General features: G+C 46.3%; 1 protein-coding gene across 4 annotated transcripts in view; it reads right to left on the bottom strand.

The window, feature by feature from the left end:
* Positions 1–1,900: 1,900 nt before the first annotated feature.
* Positions 1,901–17,958, bottom strand: part of pak5 (p21 protein (Cdc42/Rac)-activated kinase 5) — a 55,662-nt gene continuing 39,604 nt past the window's right edge. For all 4 annotated transcript variants that reach the window (XM_030109812.1, XM_030109811.1, XM_030109808.1 and 1 more), the window contains 9 exons: positions 9,960–10,799; positions 6,477–6,686; positions 6,108–6,249; positions 5,848–6,002; positions 4,856–4,989; positions 2,847–2,973; positions 2,592–2,717; positions 2,370–2,504; positions 1,901–2,294 (listed from right to left, as the gene is read on the bottom strand). In XM_030109812.1, coding sequence (XP_029965672.1) covers positions 2,139–2,294; positions 2,370–2,504; positions 2,592–2,717; positions 2,847–2,973; positions 4,856–4,989; positions 5,848–6,002; positions 6,108–6,249; positions 6,477–6,686; positions 9,960–10,799 — 2,025 coding nt within the window. In that variant the 3' untranslated portion in view covers positions 1,901–2,138. The remainder of the gene's footprint in view (positions 2,295–2,369; positions 2,505–2,591; positions 2,718–2,846; positions 2,974–4,855; positions 4,990–5,847; positions 6,003–6,107; positions 6,250–6,476; positions 6,687–9,959; positions 10,800–17,958) is intronic.

The following is a 17,958-nucleotide window of genomic DNA, read 5'->3' as shown; positions in this document are numbered from 1 at the left end:
AATCAATATCCCATTATAGTGTATCGGTGGGAAATGGCTTACGGGAGAGAAAGAGAAATAACCTCATAAATTATGGTAACATCAGTCTGTGTATGTGTCTTTTGGCCTCTGTGTTCAAAGGTGCAGTTTAGGGTGAATTTGTTGGAGATGGAGATCTGTTGGATTCAAAGATCGATGAGGAACCCAAAAAAAAAAACAGAAACAGAAACAGAAAAGAAAAAATCATTGATGATTGACCTCCCTTAAATAATCTTGTGATGTTTGATTAAAGAAATGAGACACTGAGAGTAAAAAGAAGAGGAAGAGACTGTCGAAGGCGATGAAGGAAAAATCCATGCAACACATCTCAATGTTTTTATGGGCGTTTTTTTTTTTAATTGAAACCAGCTCCACCGATAACAAACATGCAGTATCACTGTACAAGCCAACACCACAGATAAGTGTTACTCATTCAAATCTTGACACATTGTCAAGGATTAGCCAGCACCACACACACACACACACACACACACACACACGCACACGCGCGCAAACGCACAAACAAACACACACACTCTTTCAGATGCTGTACAGAGATAAACACGCTCCATCTCTTTTGCTCTTCGACATACAGACACACACACACACACACACACACACACACACACACACACACACATCATCCACGTACACACAGTCATATTTACATATCACAGTGAATGATGGGTAAAAAACGATGTGGGGAGGAGGATTACACTGTTTTCCTGGTCCGACGAGAGATGAGGATGGCAGCACAGTTCCGGTGATAGCAGAGTGTGTGTCTGACTGAGGCGGGATAAGGAGTGAGATGGTGACAGTGAGGATGTGAGTAGAAAAACGAGACCTTTTATCAGCATCCTAAACCGCGGAGGCGTCCTCGACGGGCGCCTCTTAGCATTTAGAGAAACACAGTGAGACTGTTAATATATTTATATGTATAAAAAAAAAAAAAAAGAACAGGTCTGCGTTGAGTTAATCTTTCTTTTTTCGTCGAATCCTCTCAGTCTGTGCTACATTTAAATGCATGGAGTTATTACAGTATCATAAATACAGGGCCTCATGGACTCATCGGGTGTGGGGTATTGCTCGGATGATTAAATAGCTGTCTGCCAAATGCGCTTTCAGAAATGCAAATAAAATACAACCAAAAAAAAAAACAAAAACAAAAGAAAAAGAAACAAACAAACAAAAAAAGGCCACACTACCCAAAAAACAAAATATACCTTTCAATAAATAAATAAATATTTTAAAACGTCATACAAAATTCTGACATTACCCTTTTTCCAACATTTAATGGAAGTTCTGTCTACAAATGTAAGATAATAAATATATTCGGTATTTTTAGTAACAGGTTTAGGTGGGTTTATTTGGGATATCTCTTATATCTTTAAGCAAAAAACTGGATTATAAACAGTAGGAAAGATCTCTGCAGAAACTCTATTTAATACTGCTCATATCACAATGGTTACGACACGATAAAATACTGCAAGTTATCAAAACTGTACAGGAGAACTTACAAGTTTCTCTAAAATACATTTTCACTGTTAGTGTGTGAAGAGGAGAGATGCGGGAGACGCCGGTCAGCCGGCGTCCGACCGGCAGCAGCGTGTCGTCTCCGCAGTGGACAGACTCAACAGTTTCTCTGATTGTTCGTCTCTCTGCTGCTCCAGACCCCCCCCCCCAACCCCCCTCTGAAGCTCCTGACGGCTGCTGGCTACAGCCAGTCTGTGTGGCGCCGAAGACTCAGAGCCTTGGGAAGAAAGAAGCCAGTGTGTCGGGGCGAGCCGGGCGCCGTGCGCTCTCCTACCGCACTTTAAAAAAAAAAAAGTAGACTTTCTTGTCCCCCCCCCCCCCCCCCCCCCCCCCCCCCCCCCCCCCCCCCATCTGCTGTGTGTTAAAACGTGTCTCTTACAGATTCCTCCAGCTAATCTACGTCACGGTTACAGGTGTGAGAGTCGGTGGCGCGCCGCCGCGTGGTCGGGTGGTGTTTTGGCTTGGCGAGGGCAGTGCCACCCCGGTAGTGCGTGTCGTGGTGTGTGTCTGTGTGTGTCTGTGTGTGAGTGTGTGTGTGTCTTCGGTGTCGAGCGGGGCGGGTTGGGGCTGGCGGCGGCGGCGGCGGCTCAGCGGTGGCGGTAGTGTCTCATGAGCGGGACGATGCAGGAGGGGGGTCCGGACAGCTTGAGGAAGGGGTGCTGGAGGAGCTCCTGCGCCGTGGCCCTCTGCGACGGCTCCCGCACCAGCATGAGGTCCAGGAAGGAGCGCAGCACCGACGACACCTGCGGAAACGAAGTTACACTCTGAACGTCTCACGCCGAAACGTTAAATCTCGTCATCTCAACAAGTCTCCGTACCTTGTGCGACTCTTTTAGCCGCGGCGGCAGGTTGTCCCGTATCCTCCTCATGGCCTGCAGAGGCGGCTCGTTGAAGTACGGCGGCTCTCCGTCCACCATCTCAATCACCATGATGCCGAGAGACCAGATATCCACCTGGACAGGAGCGGAAACGCTCAGTCACAGCGGAAAAAAACACACAAACGCAGACTCTCACTTGATAATCCGGCGTGTGGTTCTCACCTCGGTGCCGTACGGCAGTCTGGATATGACCTCCGGCGCCATCCAGTACGGCGTTCCCACCAGGGACTTCCTCTTGGGAACCTCTTTGGAAACTTGGGCGCAAAAGCCAAAGTCTGATAGCTTGATCTGCAAACACAAACACACACACACCGTGTGTCAGTTCAAAGGTGCTCTGACCCCTCCTGATGACGAGCGTTCGCTGACGCCACTGATCCCCTGCATTAATAATCAATGTGTGTGCGTTGATTCACTCACCCTGCCGTCGCTGGTCAGGAGGATGGAGTCACTTTTGATGTCGCGGTGGATGACGCCCTGCGTGTGCAGGTAGGACAGAGCGCGAAGCACCGACAGACACACCGTGGCGATCTGCTCCTCGTTCATCCTGCGGTGCAACACAAAACACGACACACACACACACACACACACACACGCGTCAGTGGATCTATACAGATCTAACGTCAGACATCAGGAAGTGTTAGCAGGATCGACAAGATCAACAGAAGCAAAAGAAAATATGCAGCACATCAAGAAGCAGATCTTCAGATATTGCGGCCTTTAGCCTGCAGCAGCTGTAGCTGTGCCGTGCAGAGCGGGCGGGGCGGTGGCGGGGGTGGAGGGGGGTGCAGGGGGGGGTCCCATATGGAGGGCCGGGGCGATGCAGTCCGTCTGACTGAGTTCACACACAATCTCACAGCTCCACTGAACATTAACATCCAGACCCAGCTGGCCGGGCCATGCTGTGCATTTATGAGTGTGTGTGCTCCACGCTCCAGCCTCCCATCATGCACAGGGCACAGGCAGCGCTGACAGAACCACAGACACAGCAACAGACTGAGTCTACGCAGTATTTATATTATATGTAGGAACGTGCGACAACGTCAACGTGCATTCTTTAATATATTCCTCAGTCTGAACAACTCATTAAACAAATTGCATTATGGGAAATAAGGAACAAACCCTGGAGCTAAACACACACACACACACACACACACACATCCCAGATCGTAACAGATTTTATTGTCACACATGTATGCTTTTACAATCACAAGAGATAAATGAGCTTTCTGTTAATGGAAAAACAACTGGCGAAGTCTAAGTGAACGGGACGGAGGTGTGAACGCAAAATCTAAGTTCACACACACACACACACACACACACACACACACACACACACACACACACACACACACACACCCTGCAAACACACAACTGAGCCAACACAGGTGATCGGGAAACAGGATCACTGGAATAGAAAATTGTTTCACAACGTGGAAAACAATTTTAATGAGCCTGTAAAGGTTATCAGAGAGGAGACTTGCACCTACGTACGTACGATTTTGTGAGTTTGTGTATGTGTGTGTGTGTGTGCGTGTGTGTGTGTGTGTGTGTGCGCGCGCGTGCACTTCCATCAGCCTAGCAAGCTGACGAGGGCTGCACGACGCGGAGTAGGCAGCAGTTATTTCCACAACAAAAGGCTCAACAGAAATAGCGCGGAGCTTTCACCTGGACAATATAACCACAAATTAGCGAGGCTGAGTTTACCCTGCCGCCGGCCCGAGGCTTCCTCTCCCCTTCATCATACCTAATAATCAAACCAAGTGGTGAGTTTCTATGGCTGCTAATCAAAAAGAGCGCTGAGGTGTTTAATGCCGTGTGCCTCTTGTGTTACACTTCTCCTTTCTTTTCGTTTTGTTCTTCAGAATAAGGTGAAGAAAGTGATGTTTGCTGCTTCAGACCGGAGATGTTTCTTATTATTGAATCATTTTGTCCCAGATGTGAACGTTCACAGGACAAAAAGTTAAAAAGACGCTGTGCGTCCAATAATAATCCAAGATTCCCATTAGAGCTTCTAAAAGCAGCCGTGCATCCAGAGACTCTCCTCTTTAATAAACACACACCCAGCACACACACACACACGCACAGGCAAACATCTGTGTGGGAGAGCGTTGGAAATACTTCACAGCAGTGGCGGCGCTCAGCCTCAGCAAAGCGTGTTATTAGCATCCGACACCGCGCGGCGCTAATGCTGACACTCCACGCAAATGACAGTAATTAAACACCGAGCACAAAGTGAGCTTAAAACAATGAGGCGGCAGCGCGGAGACGCCAGTCCACGACGCGGAGGCAGTTTAGAGAAGTTGGAGAACAATAATCCCACAACTGTTAAGCGAGGACTGGATAACGGCCAGCCTCAATGCTCTTCCCGGGAAATCCTCAGACTTCGCCCGCTTCCTGTTCACCTCGGCCTGCGGACGTATTCCTACCTGGTGTGAGTCACGATGTCGGTCAGCGCGCCGCCCTCCAGGAACTCCATCACCACCCACAGCTCGTCCCCCACCAGGTAGCTGTTGTACATGTCCACGACGTTTTCGTGATGGTAGTCCCTCATGATCACCACCTGGACGAAGACATAGAGCAATAATCGGTTATTATAATATGGAAAAAAGTTTGTAACCTAGATGGTTATTTATATTACAGCTGTATCACATAAACCACAAGCTGCCTGAACGATTTCTTATGTATGTTAATGCAATTTCATTTTATTATTAATATAACTTTCCATTGTCTAATGCGAACATGTTCTGGAGGCTTAATTATAAAAGGATTACATTGAGAAATTAATAGGATTACATGGAGCAAATTAGTTCCCAGCTGAACACCCACTGCTTCACATCTGTACTCATTGTACACACACGTGCACGCCAACTGTACATGCACGCACTCTATGCTACCTACACACACACACACACGTGTAACCTTCCTCAATCATATTTTTACGCCACACCAGCAGTTTGTCAGTAAATCTGTTAGTTAAAACACCGTGCACACAAACACTCATGAATATATTTATAAACGGTGGGATTCAGTGCGATCGCTTCTTAATTTTAGCAAATAAATTCAATTGCAGAGAGAGAAATGTGTCACTGGTTTAATTGCTGCGGATGTATGTCGGCGAAACGGAGGCAAATGGAACTTGTGTGTGTGTTTTTTTTTAAATTAATTAGCCAGCAAAAAGAGATTTGTTTTTATCTCTCTGGCACGGAGTGGCATGTTTAATGATGCCATTTAAATCAATTTAATCTCTGCTGCGGCTTGTTCAAACTACCAACAGTCTGTGGCGAATGGACAGGCGTCGCGATGTGGATTTACGTCCTCTGGATCTCACGAGGGGGAAAACGGCCTGGATTCTCTGCCTGAGCCAAGAGAGGCAGAAAAGCGCGCTGCAGCCGCGCCCGTCACTGTCAGTCTTTCACACCTCATTAAAGAGCAGCTCTCTCCTCTGCTGTTTTCTGAGGTCCATCTTCTTCACCGCCACCTGCTTGCCGCTGTGTTTCTCGCTGGCGATGCACACGATGCCCGTGGAGCCCTCGCCGATCTTAATAAAGCTGTCCAGGTATTCCCGGGGGTCACCTGGAGGCGATCACAGACTTTTTGGTTTGGCCGCCGGCAGAAGGAAACATTGATGCGCGACAGATATGCTCCAGTTTTTCATCCAGATCTCCATTTTTTTTTTACCTGGATTGACCACCAGTTGGAGTGCGGCTCTGAACTGCTCGTGGGAGACTCTGGAGGGCTGCGTGTCCGAGCTGGAACCCCAGGAGGGAGGGGGGTACGCCCCCGGGGGGATGTAGGGCGATGAGGGTTGAGAGTAGGCCCCCTGGATTAAAAAAAAATACCACAAAAAAAAACACCGAAATAATAGAAATTTAAACAGTATAAATCACTCTCAAATGAAGCAGTTTGGTGTTTCGCATTTCATATCTGCACCGCCGATATCTCAGCTTGTGTTGTGTTTGTGGATCAGAGCCACTTGCGGGCCGGTTTTTGGCCCACGGGCCTTACGTTGGACCAGGTGAGAGAAGCATCTTTGTAATGCGGCTGTACCTGAGGGGTGTATGGGGGGCTGGGCTGGGAGGGGGGGTGGTGGTAGGGCGAGGGCTTGTAATGGTGGAAGATCGGGGGGTACGGCAGGTGCGCTGGCGGGTAGCCCGGCGGCTTGGAGTGGCTCTGAGGTAGCTTGAGAGGCCCTCTGGGGTAAGTGTCACCACCGGGAACCTGGGGGCCGTCGTCGCGTGACGAGCGCTCATAGTCGGCCTGGAAGAGAGAGGGAGGATCATCAAGTAAAGGAGGAAGAACAAGAATAAAGCAAAAAACAGGTATTAATAACACAGCATCTGTGGAGACGGGAGGAGAAAAAGCTGCTGTCACTCAGCGGAGGATACATTTAATCCCGATCGCCACGCCTCCTGAGATGATCTGGAGATACTCAGGAGACTGAGTGTAATGGAAAACTCTCCATCTCCGCCTTTTTATTCCTTTCTGTCTCCGCGCCTATTTGTCTTTACACTCCCACAAAGAGACACACACACACACACACGACGGGGCAGGAGGAGGAGTCCCGATGTGTAGGGATGGTGTATAATTACATAGTGTGAACTCTTTTAATCAATCACTCTGAGGCAGGTGCGTGTGGGGGTGCTGGGAGGCCCGGTCTCGTGCCCCCTCCACCACCCCCCTCCCTCCATCGCTGGCCGGCACCGCTCGCTGGCTGTCAGCCAGGGGTCTCCTGATCCATGTTGGTTAAACGCGCATTAATCTGAGTTTGGCAGGGTAATCAACAACCTAACTCAACTGTGAAATTGAATTCCGCGGTGGAACATCGTTCGGCCAGTTTTATGCTAAGGCTGCAGAAAGGGAAAGTGCCGCAACATCAATTTGTCACCGAGAGCTGCGGCACTGAGCTCGCACTTGCCACAAAACAGAGAGAAAGAGAGAAGGGGGAGAGAGAGAGAGGAAGTGTGTATGTCTCTCTGTGCGTGCGTGTGTGTGTGTGTGTGTGTGTGGCCGAGCCTCTGTGCTGTCTACTGTAACATCCCCACCGGCTCCCAACAACAGCAGAGAGAGAGAAAAAAAAGGATTTACTTCAGTGAGCTGAATGAGAAGAAAAGGAGAAGAATGAGTGAGGAGAGAGAGAGAGGTGGGTTTCTTACAGGGTCCATCAGCCAAGAAGAATAGTGATTCTTAAGCTTTCGCAATGCTGTGACTATTAGCCATTAGAGTTCATATATGTATAGAAAACACAAACACACACTTCTCCACCTGCCTCGTGTCTCATTTTTCCTCTTAATTTACTACATTCCTCTCACATACTGTACATTATCAGAAAACCAAACACGTTTCTCAGAGCAAAACAATTCAGAGTAATAATAGTGAGCAATATGGAAGGGAAACGGCCTCCCCCTTATGTTGCATTCCTGCTATTCTTGCATTCTCCGTGGCTGCTTTTTTCTGTGAGTGGCTATTTACTGAGGCATGCAGGTTAAATGGTTTTTCATCAAGGCACCCTGGGATCTACATCAGCAAAGCCAGTTTTCCTCCCGGCTGCTGGACGCACTGCGAGAGAGGGAGGGCCGGCTGAGAGCTGTGATAACAGAGCTAACTGTATAAAGGGCTTAATGAGGCTCTGAATGCTTTCAAGAGTGATGCGAAGTCTATTTAAAGCCATGATATGACCACTTTTTTTTTTTTTTCTTTTACCCCCGCTGTTGCATTTACCAACGTCGTTTCCCCCCTCCTGTTGTATTATTTTCAACTGAAAACAAAAGTGCCACCTCTACATGGCCCACATGTAATTTCAGATGGAGGGCATGCGGTTACATTGCAGTACGTTACTGTATGTGCTTTGTTTGCTCTCTCAGGTGGAGTTGCCGTGTGGAGAAATCTGTGAATTGTTTTTCCTATTTGCTTCATGGAAGTTTCCCACAGGATTGATCCCCTTTACTACAGCCAACACACCAACTGTCCATCCACAACAGAAAGCTAAAAACAATGAGACCAGAAATCAATATGTCCTCATGTTATATAACTTTTTTTAAAGTACATTTTCCCGAGAATTTTGTCCAAAAATATACTTTTTTTTTAAAATTCTGATGGTAATTTGCACAATTTTTAATTACCGTTATGCACATCCATATTGATTTTTTATACAAAGAGGTGAACAGGGTTTGATTTGGCAATTTCTCAAAATGTACACGTCCCCATTCTGTTGAAATACTTTCATCTCTGCACGGGGATGAAATGTAGTATCTCTTCCGATGGGGAGTGAAGCTTCTTCACCCGGTGACCAAACACAATACGTCAAAGAAATGTATTTTCAAATCAGAGCAAAGCAGATCCTTCATCTTTCACATATCCAGACTGAAACTCAATCGGAAAACTCAGCTGCACACATTTGCTGAGTCGCACATCTTGGCTGGATATATGACATATATATATATATATATATCTTTTACATTATGATATCAGGAGAAATGGCTGGGCACTAAATAGCATTTATTAACAAGTGTGATTTTGAATATTTTGCCATGAAGGTGAACATTATGGCAAGTTCTTGCATTACATTTTGTCTTAATTACATCATTACATTTGAACTGTATTCCGTTTTACTAAAAACAACAGACTTTAAAAGTTCAAATGTAACCATTTGTGGGATTTTTCCTCATGACTTACTTTTTTAAATCTACCAATGACATACTTCTATAGGCGGTCTTCAATTATTTACACAGATAATCGTCCCTCTATGCAGATGATACAAATCTGTGTTCAGAGAAAAACATTGTTTTTAATCAATGAGTTGGATTTTAAACACATTAACAACCAATCTAAAATCATGCATAATGGAAGTTAAAACAATAATCTGCAGTATTCATGACTTTGATCCCAGTAATCCTATAATCTTTAGCCAAACCAAATTATTTATTTATTATAAGGTGTAAATTACCAATACAGAGATTTTGCATAATTGTGAAAAGGAACGATTTGATCCCTCCTTCTGTCATTATTCATATTCCTTTATGGTCATTGTCTTTTTTAGTCCCATCAATAGTTTGGCTTTTCATGTCTTGACGTTGACGTTTGTCTTCCTGCTATATAAGCAACGCTCACTTCTTTCTCTCTCGCTCTGGTCTCCACTGTCCTTTGTGCCACTGTCTGGTCTCAGTAATTCAGAGCTTTCTGGTCAATGGTCGACACAGGCATTAATTGATCGGTGTGCAGAGACTCTGGCCACTGCAGAAGGGAGATTCTTTATGTGACAGCTCCTTGCTTCCTTCAGGGAAGAGTAGATTAAGAGCTGACACTATCTATCAGGCCGTAGTTTCAGAAAAAAAAAAAAAAGAAAAAGAAGAAAATAGAAAAGAAGAGATCAAGAGTGAAGTTCCTGGATATTAAAAAAATGCAAGACTGAACTGGATGTGAAGCTGTGTCTGTGTAAATGTCTGAGCATTGTGTGGAGTGATGAACTGAAATACACTTTCAGATTTGCAGCCCTTCTCATTTAACCAAGACACAAAGTTTCAGTGGGCTTACCTTGGTTAAGGTCTGTGAGTTCCCCAGACTCTCCGAGAGACGGGGGTAGGTGTAGGAGCTGTATGGGTGGGCCTGCGGTGGGTTCTTGAAAGCCCCACTGGCGGCGTAGGGAACGTTTGGCTCCTGAAGTCCGGAGCCCGATCGGGACCGCTGCCTGATCGCTGGCGTGGGGCTGGTTTGGGTCACGTACGAACTCTTGGGTCGCTTGTCGTAGTCATCTCGCAGGCCGCCGTAGCTCCACTCGCTGTCCGGGTAGTTGATCTGCTCGCTGTGTAGAGAGGCACGTGACGGCGTGCCGACCGACGTGTCCCGGTAGTCCTGGCTGGATGAGCCACCCACCGACGCCCTGTAGTAGCCACTGGAGCCAACTCCGCTCCCCACCGTCGAGGCCACCTCGTCGGCGGAGCGCCCTTTGCTCTCCAGGTAGGTGTGGTAGTCCGGCGGAAGCTTGCCATAGTCTGATTTCTGAGGCATGGCGTCCGGGTAGAAGGGGCTGCGTATGGGGTGCGAGTGGCCATTCTGCTTGGTGAATCTATAGTGCCTCCCGACGGCCCAGTCCCCGTCTATGGAGAAGCTGGGCTTGCCGGGATCCAGAGGAAAGTCCCTGCTTGAGGTGTCCAGGTCACAGGAGTATCGGGAGTAGTAGTGGTTGAATCCGTTCTCCTCCGGAGCGGCGAGGTGGCCGCCGCCTGAGGGTTTGGAGCTGGTCCCGGCCTGATGGGGGCCAGGCGGGCTCTCTTTACGCAGGGAGTTGGACCGTGTCACTGAGATGTTGTCGAACTCCTCCAGCAGGCCATTAATGGATGCATCTTTGGGCGGCCGGTTCCCTCGGACGATGGTCTGCGAGAACGAGAGAAACATTCAGACTTAACACGGAAAAGGGCCCGGAGAGTGAAGAGACCGACGGCGAGAGCCCGGACACGCTGAGCGGCAGAGCCATTCAACTTCAGGTAAAACATTCCGAGCTGAAACGTGAATGAGATGAATTGAAATCCCTGTTTGACTGACTTCCCAAAAAAAAAAAACCCTACATGTTCTGGCAGGAATTTCAATTCATGTGTGTCAGGGCTTTGTCCCAAGCATGAAACTATTCATCACTTGAAATAAATGAACGTTGGCAGTTGTCAGGTAAAAAAACAAAACAGCGGGCATACATCTCTACACAACCGTAGAGCAGTTGTGAGCCGGGATGTGTGCAGAGAATGCATGAAGATGAATGGCGGGGTACCGCAGACGCTAAAGGGAAACCAGCGGCGGATTGAGCAAGCTAATTTCTGCCCCATTTCCCTCGCAACGGATTAGCTTCACTTTCAGTGGGCTGATCGGGATACGTTATTAGGCGTGAGGCTGGGTTTGGCGCTTGCGAGGCGCACGAGCGTGCCATGCGCTTGCACACACAAAAAGGAGAGAGAGAGCGAGAGAGAGAGAGAGAGAGACTGAACACACATGCTCACATCTGCTTCAAAGCAACGGCAGCTTAAACATCAGGGGTGCTGCTTATCCCCTCCTACCTTGTGTTAAGCCCTTTACATGGCTGTGTCGTGAGTCATGGGGAACTGGTTGTTACAGCAGAACCACACACTGCTGGAGTAAGCGGGGTGTGTGTGTGTGTGTGTGTGTGTGTGTGTGTGTGTGCGTGCTATTTGTTAAGTGCGGGCCATCATCTCAGCATCAAGACAGCAAACACAAAAAGTAGACACACATCTCTCACCTGCCCCTCCCTTTAGCACTTCAACACTTTGCAGCGGAACAATGAAAATATGTGGCGTGACTGATGAGAGGAGGCTGAGCTGGAGGGAAGATTTTAATATCAACTTACATAATCCAGTTGAGAGCCATTTGGAGCGACCAAACAAATCTACACTACATCTGAATTGTGTGTCAGTGGTTTTTGCTTTGAGCTGCATAAACGATTTTAACTGTTTCATCTTCACTCCCATTGTCTTTTTAGAATTCAATTTTCAATGTAAACTTCTGCAGAGGCACACCATAACAAACCAACCAACACTGATAGCCATTTCCACCTCTTGCAGGCATTTGTTGAGCTTTAATCTGAGACTCAACAATGTCACATCAGCAGGTTCTCCAGCCCTTTGACAGCGTCTCACGCCTTGCTGTCCGTCACATCGCTGTCATACTTGTCTCTATTGTAGTACGTCCGTGTCACATGTGCTGAGGCAGAAAACCCGGGGATAATTACTAACTCTCAGCAACATTGTGCTGGCACAGGGATACATCAAGACTTCTTCTCTCAGCAGCCCACAACCTGTCACTGCAGAGACAATCTCCTTCCTCCTGCTCATCTCATGGAGGAGATGTGGCCGAGCAGAGCTACCCCGGTGGGAGCAAGATGCAGCTGTGACATGTTTGAGAATCTGGTCCAAATGTAGGAAATGTCAGGTCTTCAATCCAAGAGACCAGTGTGGCACAGGCCAAACTGTGAATACGTGCGCGTAACTCTTTCCATGTTACACACAAGGTATATAATACTGGTACCGTACTGATGATGGGCTGCAGGTCAGGGGTCAGCACCTTTGTATTGGTTCCCTGAAGCACTTACATAAATATTATTAAATTACAGAGACGCCAAGCTTTATGAAGGACTCAGACCTTACCTAAAAAAGGCAAAAAACAAATATGGCTATGAAAGGTATTACAGCACAAATACTTCTAAAATTGGTGAAATGTTAAAAACAGCAAAAATAACTAAAATCATGACTAGAGGTGTTGGAAGAGGTTCCAACACGGGTATTAAGGCACCGGTGCTGACCAGCAATCAATGCCACTTCAAGGTAAATGCGCAATTTCACATATTCCAACAGTCATGAGTGGATTAATGTGACACTGCATATAACATAATACACACATGCACCGAATATCTTTAAGTACATAGTGTATTTTATAATAATGAATGGCCATTTGTTTTAATTTCTATAGATATTTATGAGTATTTTTATAACTTCTTTTGCTTTTTATTGTTTTTACAGAGTTAAGCGCGGTTACTGAGGGCGTTTTTGTTCACACATCGCCTCTCGTTTCTCTCCCTTACCCTCTTCTCCACTCCACTTGCTCTCCCCTGTCTGAAAGCTATAGGCTGTTTGGCTCCGTCAACTGGAACCCAAGGTGAAACGGCCAATAAAAGCAGTGTGTAAAAACCCAGCTGAAGGGCTGAGGCTGCGGGACGGATGGTCTTTTAAACAAGTTTGGCAAAAGGAAATCTATGAAGCTCTGCACGGACGTTTGAGCGAGGAGGGAGGGCCTGGAAAATCTAGACAACGCAAGAGCACTCGGTATGCTAATAAGAGCTTATTCATCGACCTGATGAGGTGATAATTGTGCCTGATCTGGTGACAGCGCTCACATTTTCTGTCAGTCGCTGGTAACTCAGGACTAATTAAAATTGGCAGACGGCAGCGGGGAGAGCCGTGTATCTCATGAAACCCCATCGCTGATAATCGATAAGACTGTTTCAAGGAGCGTGACTGGTGCGGGCGAAAGAGAGAGTCCGAGGGAACGAGGCGGCGGATGAGAACCGAGGAGGTGACGAGGCTGCGGAGGGGGAGAGGGAGACAAGGTTAATTGTGTGCCAAATCACTGTCAAACGGTCGGCATCAGGCCGGGAAATCTCCCCATTAATTTGAATTAAGGGGACTGATACTAGCTTCCTCACGAACCTGCTCCCCCCGCCACCCCCTCTCCTTTTCACGCTCCCCTCTTTACAGCTCCGTGAGCCTTGTGCACGGGTCGCGTTCGGCGGCGGCTCTGACAGCAGCCATATTTCACCAGCGCGCGGCGTTGGCCTGTCCTTTAGTGATAAGCTGTAATAGATCTACTCTCTCAACTCACCACGGCCCGCTCAAGGTAAGCACAGGAGAGAGAGAGAGAGAGAGAGAGAGAGAGAGAGAGAGAGAGAGAGGACATTCAAGCAAAGGAAGGAAAAAGAAGCAAGAATTAAATAAAGTGCGAGTGAGGATATAAAAAGTGGAAATGTTAGAGCAGTAAAAAAAGAAAAAAGAAAAAGGATGCACAGGAGGAGTGACCAACAAATGAGGTGGGATGCTGGGAAAATTAATAGAAAAGCAAAAGGAGAAACTGAGGAGCAGCTGAAGAGGAATCCGAGAAAAAGGAGGGATGGAGAAGGGAGTGTCGGAGAAGGGGAGCCATGAAAAATGAGGCTCGTTGGGAGATAAGGGGGGATTAACCTTGCTGGTAATGAAGGGAGGGTGTGATGGCAGGATGGAGGGAGGAACAGAGGGAGAGATAATTAATGAGCTTGCCCTTCCCGTGACTCCCTGCTAGAACCTCGGTTTGGAGGCTGCGCTTCGCCGGCCAGCAGGATCCCGGGACGGCTGAGGGGCCAGAGGAGGAAGAGGAGGGAGAGGAGGAGGAGCTGACTTCAGCTGCCTCCTGCATCGGTCCGGTCACGAACTGAACCGCCGGATATGAACGTGTGCACTTCAGAAACGCTTGGTAACCATTTCAACATTTTCCCCATTATTAAGCAGAAGCTCAGACTTAAAGCATGTGCCACAAAGTGAAATAACTCCAAAGAAACTTTTTTCACTATGGATATTTAAAGTTATAGTAGCACGCTCCCTCAAAGTTTGCTTTGCTAAATCAGGAAGCAGAAGATACATGTATTCAAACTCACTTTGCTGAGTTATTCACAAATCAATTTTTTTTTCTGCGACAATCTCAAACTGGGCCTGGTGTTACAACTCAGAAGTACTAAGACAGGGGTGTCAAACATAAGGCCAAAGGGCCAAAACCGGGTCGCAAGAGGCTCCAATTTGGCCAAATGAACTACCGAGTAGCCAACACAACACTGAGACCTGAGCTGAGAAATCGCTGAAGCTGCTAAGAAAGATAGTAAAGTAGCGTTAGCCTCAAAGCTAGCAGTCAGGGTGAGTTTGTAAAAACATGCACAGTGCAACAGCTATAAGATAAGTTTTTTGGACATTTCACTGTATTTTGCAACCGATGGTATTAAAATTCTCTTCATGTCAAATGTGTTTGACGCCTCTGTACTATACAGCCATGTGCAGGTTTCACGTGTGGCTTTCTTGTAGCACTCCAGACATGTAAGCAGGTTGACATCTACCAATATAAAGAAAATGTGCACACACACACATACACATACACACAGTGCAGATCATCGCCTACTCAGCACACCCGTTCCTAACTCTTTGTGCAGCCACATAGAAAATGTGCTTCTTAAGTTTGCTGACATGCGGCATTATGCTCCAGCAGGAGTGAACATCACCACAACAGGAGTATCTCTCATCCTGAAACCAGATCTCACCGTTCCCCCTCCCTCGCCCCTCGTACGTGCACTGAATCCGAGGCTCCGTCTGCGCTCTGTGAATCCGTCACGACTCTCACTGCGGAGAACAGGCACGCGTGGGTATTTATACACACACACACACATGCACCCACACAGAAAAACACAAAAGCACGCTCAGCATACACTTCCACTACTGCTGCTGCTGCTGCTGCTGTTCCTGAAGTGCAGCATCCGTTTGCATCGGTGGACAATTTGTGAAGAGGAGCTTATTCAGTGCAGTCTGAGAGCGAGATAATATCAGAGAGCAGATAAAAAGACGACTCACGACTCTCCTCTGAGTGTCTTGAGGGAGACCAGATGACCTACACCACTGATTAATGAATGATCAAGTAAAGACACTGCCACGGCTGAAGCGGAGCAAAGCGAAGGCTTCGTCAGCATAAAACCCAGCCCCACCTCACCACAGTGGTCAAAAAGATAATCTATTAAGTATCTGGGTCTTCCTTTGTGGAGGTGAGAAAAGCCTCTAACAGTGGGAACAATGCAGGGACTCACAGTAAACACGTGTTTAAATAGATAAACTCACTGGAGAAACAGAAATTAGGACGTGATTAACCTCCAGCTCCATCTGCTGGAAGAAATAGGTAAGAGCAGCACGTGGAAACAGCAATAACATTGAACAGCAATAACTGAAAAAAAAATTTTGGGAAAAATTTGCAGGATGCTCAAAAGCATTTATTTTGCTTGCAGTGTTCACCAAATGTGTTTAAAAATTTTAGGGTTACTTATTAACTTTTTAAATTTTTTTGGCCCGATGTGATTAAACACACACTTATACAACCTTTTTCCTGATGAGGAAGGAGCTCTGACCACCTGACCTCTGACCTGACCCCTGACCTCACCATAATCAAGTCGGTCTGAGTTTACACCAGGAAGCAGAAGGATCGGAACCTGACGACGTCCTCAGGGACTCTTCTTTCAGAAATTGTAAGAGTGAAGAACCGATGTTGCTTTGAGGCAAAAACCAAAGCGGTTCAGATCTTGGCCGATTCTTGAACTTGGAGTTTGCATGTTCTCCCTGCATATGCTTTTTTGTTGTTATCATTTTAGCTTCCCAGTTTAGCTTAGTTTTATTTTATTTATCTATCTATTTTTTACCAGGGCTCTGCTTTCAGTGAAAGTATCTGTTCAAATACAACCTGCACAGGATTAAGTTATGAGAAAGATGGAAATACAAAGGATACTGGAAAGAGATCTTCTCAATCTATTACCTCAAAACATTTTTAATGTGTAAAGAAATTTTTGTTTTAGCTCTTTGTTATTGCCAAGAAAATGCTAAAACTGAAGTTGAAGAATGCAAAGTTTCCTTTAATAAATCAAATCAAAAGAGACTCCAACTGGAAATTAGTTTTTTTTTTTCTTTCTACTAACTCTGCGGTTTGTTAAGAAAAGACAAATCATAAAGTTTAAAACAAACTCTCAGTGGAGTCATGTTTTTTTTTCTTTTTTTACATCACTTTTCACTGTCTCTCATGAAGCAGGAAGAGTCTCGGCTCTGCTGCCCTCTGCTGGTCAAACTCAGTACTGCAAAATCTGAACCAGCAAATGAAGTGTGAATTAAACTGCCGTGAATAAAAATGATGTGGATGTTAATTCCACTGATAAAGGGACAAAGTACAGCGAGGCTTCTGGTAATAAGATTCCCCCAGGCTCACATCTTGTATCTCGCTTATTAATTAGAGGGACTAATTCCTGACCTGAAAACCCGGCAGAACGTGACCCCGGACCGTTACACGGGCCGACGGGTTGACCCACCTGGATTATTCAGCAGAAGATCTCACCCACAAGTTCCACTGAGCTCTTGACACGTTATTAACTGAACTGCAGACGAGGTCCCGGCAAATAAGAACAGGATTATTCAACGGGTGGATTTTTGCTGCGTTTCCATGATTAATAGGCTGTGAGCTGACCTGTTTCCTCAGGCCATCCTGTTCCCCGTTAGTTACAGCGGTTAATAACCATCATGTCATCAGAGGAGAGGCGTGTTCCATTAAATCTCACCATGCAGTATGGAACAATTAAAGGTGACTTCAAAAGGTGTTTCATGTTTATGAGCGCACCTCTAATCCCAACGTCGTAATAATAAATAGACGGCTTCATTTTCTTTTTTTGTTAAAATATTTGAAATAGGAAGTCAGATGAAGTGATTAAATCATGAAGTAGGGGATGAAACAAGGGTCTCCATGTTCATCTATGAATCAGAAATGTAATGTAAGATGTGTGTGGAGGCAGTAGAACAGCAGAGTATGTTGGCAACAGCGCCCTCTGGTGTTCCCATCCAGAAATTACATGCTTGCTCATTTTTATTCGCTTTCATTAAAAAAAAAAAAGGAATTTTAACTTTCCTTAAAGATATATATTTTTCCCATATGTAAACTTTCAGATTAGAATAACCTGTAGTTCTGTGTGTCACAAGAACCCCTTCAATGATAAAAAGAGGAGCCTGATGAATCTTTAAAAAAAAAAAAACGAAACTAATTACCCTTTAATGGCCCAGAACCAATGAAACAACATCTATTCACTGTCTGGAAAGATCTGTTTTGTTGCGGCAGAACTGCTTAGGGAAAGAAATATGATGATATGAAGGCCGTGCATTACGGGAGGTTGGATTACAGGTGAAGACAGGGTACAGAGACACCCTGCACAGGTGGCTGG

The sequence above is a fragment of the Salarias fasciatus genome, chromosome 15 (genome assembly GCF_902148845.1).
Source record: "Salarias fasciatus chromosome 15, fSalaFa1.1, whole genome shotgun sequence".
Taxonomy (NCBI): domain Eukaryota; kingdom Metazoa; phylum Chordata; class Actinopteri; order Blenniiformes; family Blenniidae; genus Salarias; species Salarias fasciatus.
This window is presented reverse-complemented; position numbering and strand designations above follow the sequence as displayed.